Source organism: Lactuca sativa, chromosome 9 (assembly GCF_002870075.4).
Source record: "Lactuca sativa cultivar Salinas chromosome 9, Lsat_Salinas_v11, whole genome shotgun sequence".
NCBI classification, from domain to species: Eukaryota; Viridiplantae; Streptophyta; class Magnoliopsida; order Asterales; family Asteraceae; genus Lactuca; species Lactuca sativa.
In genome coordinates this window covers 36,552,094-36,556,449 of record NC_056631.2, presented here as the reverse complement: position 1 = coordinate 36,556,449, position 4,356 = coordinate 36,552,094, and the positions used below count along the sequence as shown (strand labels likewise).

Genomic DNA, 4,356 nt, shown 5'->3' with positions numbered 1-4,356 from the left:
CTTGTAGTTGGTGCAGTTTTCAAACATTCACCTGCATACGAAGAAAACAATATTCATTCTGATGGTACTCCTATCAACAAGTGTATCAAGGTAAAATTAAAATCATATAATTTATCATTTTAACATTTTTAATAAACATTTATTCTTGATGCGGTGACAATATTAATGTTGTTAATTATCATTGTTTTATTAATTTGATATAGAAAAAGAGTGTTTCTATTGAAGGTGAAAATATTATTAATTGTTTTCGATCTTGATGCGGTGGCACCGACAACTACTTCACTGAAACGCCCTATTGAGATTGTTACCACTACTGAATCGTTTGAATGGTCTTCCTCAAAATATGGTGTTGCTCCTCATACCCTTAATATTCCAAAAATGGAAAAACTCGAATAAATTTACCAGTTATGATTATTTGACATCTATCATTGATGATTTTTCTTTTTGGTGGTAGGACAACGCATTCAAGATTTCATATACCAATTAAGTTGAATGAAAAATCGTTTTGTTCTATTACGCCAAGTAACGATGTAACTGCCATGTTGAACAAAGTGAGCCTTATAATTTAGGACAAAGCCCCAATGATGCATTGTCATTGTTTCGAAGTAGTTGATAGGACACTTAGAGATATTATCCTTCCTAAGAATAATGATAAACCATTTGGAGGCAAGACCATTTGTATTTGGAGGTGACTTTCGACAAATTCTTCCAGTAATACAAAGAGTAAATCGTTCAGATATTGTGCAGGCGTCATTGCATTCATCAAGATTATGGCGTGAATGTATAGATTTACGTTTGACTGTAAACATGAGGCTTCAGTTCCATTGTCCAAACAATGATTTCGAAGAGACAAAATCATTTGCTGATTGGATTCTTAAAGTTGGTGAAGGTACTATCGATGGTCTTAATGATGGTGAAGTTGAAGTTGAATTTCCAGAAGATGTGATCGTTCCCTCTACGGGTGACCATATCATTCAATTGTATCTTGCATTTATCCATCTTTTCAGAACAATCTTGATGATCCATCGCATTTTCAAGATAAAGCTATTTTGGTCCCTACTAATGAAGAAGTTGATGTTATCAATGACTACATGTTAGAATTGATGAAAGATATGTTAGAATTGATGAAAGATGAAGGGAAAACATATCTGAGTTCAGATTCCTTGTGTAAGACCGAGACAGAAGATTCTTTTGAGGAATCTGTATACTCTCCGGATGTGTTGAACGCTTTTAAGGCCTCCGGAATTCCTAACCATAAATTTATACTAAAAAAAGGTGTTTCGGTCATGTTGCTTCGTAATATCGACCAAACCAGAGGACTATGCAATGGTACTAGATTACAAATCGTAAGGCTTGGAAGATACGTCATTGAAGCACAAATCATACCTGGTAGATTTTTCAATGGGAGTACTTATATACCTCGCATGAAGTTGACCCCATCCGATAAAAAAATTCCATTATGTTTTCAACGTAGGTAATTCCCAATAGCAGTTTGTTTCGCTATGACCATTAACAAAAGTCAAGGACAGTCATTATCAAATGTTGGATTATACTTGCGTAGACTTGTCTTCACCTATGGTCAGTTATATGTAGCTGTTTCTCGTGTAACAAGCAAAAAGGTTTGAAGGTACTCATATGTGACGAGGAAGGTCATTCAACTAATAAAACAGAAAGCGTTGTCTACAAAGAGGTCCTGCAACGTTTATAGTTATTTATCGATTTTAGTGTTTCTTCTTCACCTTTCAATAATAACAATAACCATAAACTTTCTTTTATAATTATTATGCAATATATATAAATGTTTTGGTAATTTTTTTAATATGTTCCCCACGTTTAACACGGGTTATAATCTAGTAATCCACTTTTGGCTGATACATTTACATGTATAAATCATGACATCCCTGATAAGATAAACTTGGAAAAATCAACATTATAGCGATGGGGCCATGTGACACTTAGATGTAGCTACTTGAAAAAAAAAATAGTTTTGATTAGTTTTAATTGAACTCTAGTTTGTATTTTTTTTTTCTTTCATAACCGAGAACTTTGATGTATATAATTTAAATGAAATTGATGGTTTATTTAAATAAAGTTTCGGGTGTCACAAAAAAGGACAAACATATGTTTTTATGTTTTTTTGGCTTCTAAAAACAAACAACATTTTTCATATATGTTTAACCAGCTGCTTACGTGGTCAAGAAAAATATTAAAAAGCACAAAGATTACTTAAATGTCTACAATTAGAAAATTTTATTACTTTCACAAGTTTATTGGTTGTCGGAAAAGTTGTTTGAAACCCGAAAAACATTTAATTGTCGGCGATAATGATTTTTTAAACATTTATATAGTTTTATGGTCTGTCATAATGGTTTTTAAACGTTTTATATAAACTTATCATTAAATGTGTAGATAAAAGACTAAATATATATGATTACAACACAATTTTATTATCCCTCTCAGGTATTAGTGGACGGGCAGTATGTAAGTAAAAATGTGAGAATGAAAAGTTTAAATATCTCATAGCCTTAAACTATGGGTAATCCAAAATTTTAATACGGTTTTAAGTTGATTTTGAAACTAGTAAACAACTTTATAAATTTACGGCTATAGTGCTACAATATAGAGGCTTTTTTTTTTTTTTTTTTTTTTTTTTTTTTTTTTTTTTAAATAATTGCACAATCAGTTATTTATACGTATTGTCTGTGTATAAAATAGGGAGAAAGAGAATGAGTGTGAAAATGTTGGTTTAAAGTGCTTGTCATCATTGAAGACAGTCTAAAGTTGAGTGATTATAGACCGATATGTCTGATTGGTTGTATGTACAAAATAATCTTCAAACTCTTAGCAACAAGACTCAAAAACATAATTGGAAAACATATTGACAAGGAGCAAACAGTGTATGTGGAGGGCAGGAATATTCTTGATGGACCATTGATTGTTAATGAAATTTGTTCATGGTCCCAGAAGGTGAAAAGAACAACTTTGCTTTTCAAAGTAGATTTTGATAAAGCCTTTGACTTTGTCAATTGGGAATTCCTAGATTCCATATTATCCCAAATGAACTATGGTCTAAAGTGGAGATCATGGATTCGGGGTTGTTTGCAATCGTCAAGGGCCTCAGTAATCGTAAATGGGACACCGACAGAAGAGTTTGACATAACTAAAGGGGTTAGACAAGGTGACCCTCTATCACCTTTCTTGTTTATTATTGCTATGGAAGGGTTGAATGTGGTAATGAAAACAACAAGAGAGAAAGGCATATTTGAATGAATCCAACTCCCTAACAATGGTCCGTTGGTGTCACATCTCTTCTATGCGGATGATGCACTCTTTATCGGGGAGTATTCTAAAAGGAATATCATAAACTTGGCCCGAATTCTTCGATGTTTTCATGTTGCCTTAGGGCTTAAGGTTAATTTCCACAAATCTAAAGTCTTTGGCATTGGAGCTAGACCACAGGAAACGACTACATGGGCACACATTCTTGGTTATGAACCTTCTTGCTTACCTTTCAATTATCTGGGAGTCCCAATTGGTGCAAACATGAACCGTAAATGCAATTGGAAACCAATAATCGAGAAGTTTCAAGCCAAACTCTCGGTCTAGAAAGACAAAAAATTATCTTTTGGAGGGCGTCTTACACTGATTAATTCGGTGTTAGGCAACCTCCCTACTTACCATCTTTCTTTGTTTGTGGCCCCTGCAGGTGTTATCTCATAGTTGGAAACACTTCGAAGACGATTCCTGTGGGGAGGATCGAAAGACAACAGGAAGATTAATTGGGTCTCATGGAGAAAAATTACTACTACAAGAGAAAATGGTGGGATTGGTGTTGGATCATTTGAAGATATAAATATTGCCTTAATATGCAAATAGTGGTGGAGAATAAAGTGGATAAAGATTCATTATGGAATAAAGTAATTACAAGTATACACAACTTGGATATTAGAACTGCATATCAATTATCAAACAAATCCATACCTAGGTTATGGAATAACATTGTTAGAATACAAGGAGAAGTAGCCAAGCGAGACATCCCGATGAGTAAGGTTATCAAGAAAAAAGTAAACTCCGGTACTGACACACTAATCTGGAGCGACGATTGGATTGGTAATGGCCCTCTGAAGCTCACTTTCCCTGAATTGTTTTCAATGGAATCACATAAACGGTGCAATATTTCAGATCGAATATATGAAGTTGGTTACTTATGGTCCTAGTCAAGACAACCCCCCTCCAACCAGGTGAGACAATTGGTTCAGAAGATTGATACGTTTAGTCTAAACTCAAACAAAGATGAATGGATATGTGGTTTCGATTCGAACGACTTATTCACGGTTAAAGCATGTAGGCGGTTTT

General features: G+C 34.0%; 1 protein-coding gene across 1 annotated transcript; it reads left to right on the top strand.

Annotated features, from left to right (window-relative positions):
* Positions 1-648: 648 nt before the first annotated feature.
* Positions 649-2,750, top strand: LOC128128909 (uncharacterized). The gene is made up of 3 exons (XM_052767660.1): positions 649-942; positions 1,008-1,474; positions 2,684-2,750. Exons 1-3 carry the CDS (start codon positions 649-651, stop codon positions 2,748-2,750), a joined length of 828 nt encoding a protein of 275 aa, XP_052623620.1.
* The last annotated feature ends 1,606 nt before the right edge of the window (positions 2,751-4,356 follow it).

Excerpts from the sequence above, each read along its gene's own strand:
- LOC128128909 (XM_052767660.1), top strand. The coding sequence starts at position 649 with ATGATAAACCATTTGGAGGCAAGACCATTTGTATTTGGAGGTGACTTT. Across the intron at positions 943-1,007 it reads AAGTTGAATTTCCAGAAGAT|AACAATCTTGATGATCCATC; the intron begins GTGATCGTTCCC and ends CCATCTTTTCAG. Across the intron at positions 1,475-2,683 it reads CCATTATGTTTTCAACGTAG|TTATTTATACGTATTGTCTG; the intron begins GTAATTCCCAAT and ends TTGCACAATCAG.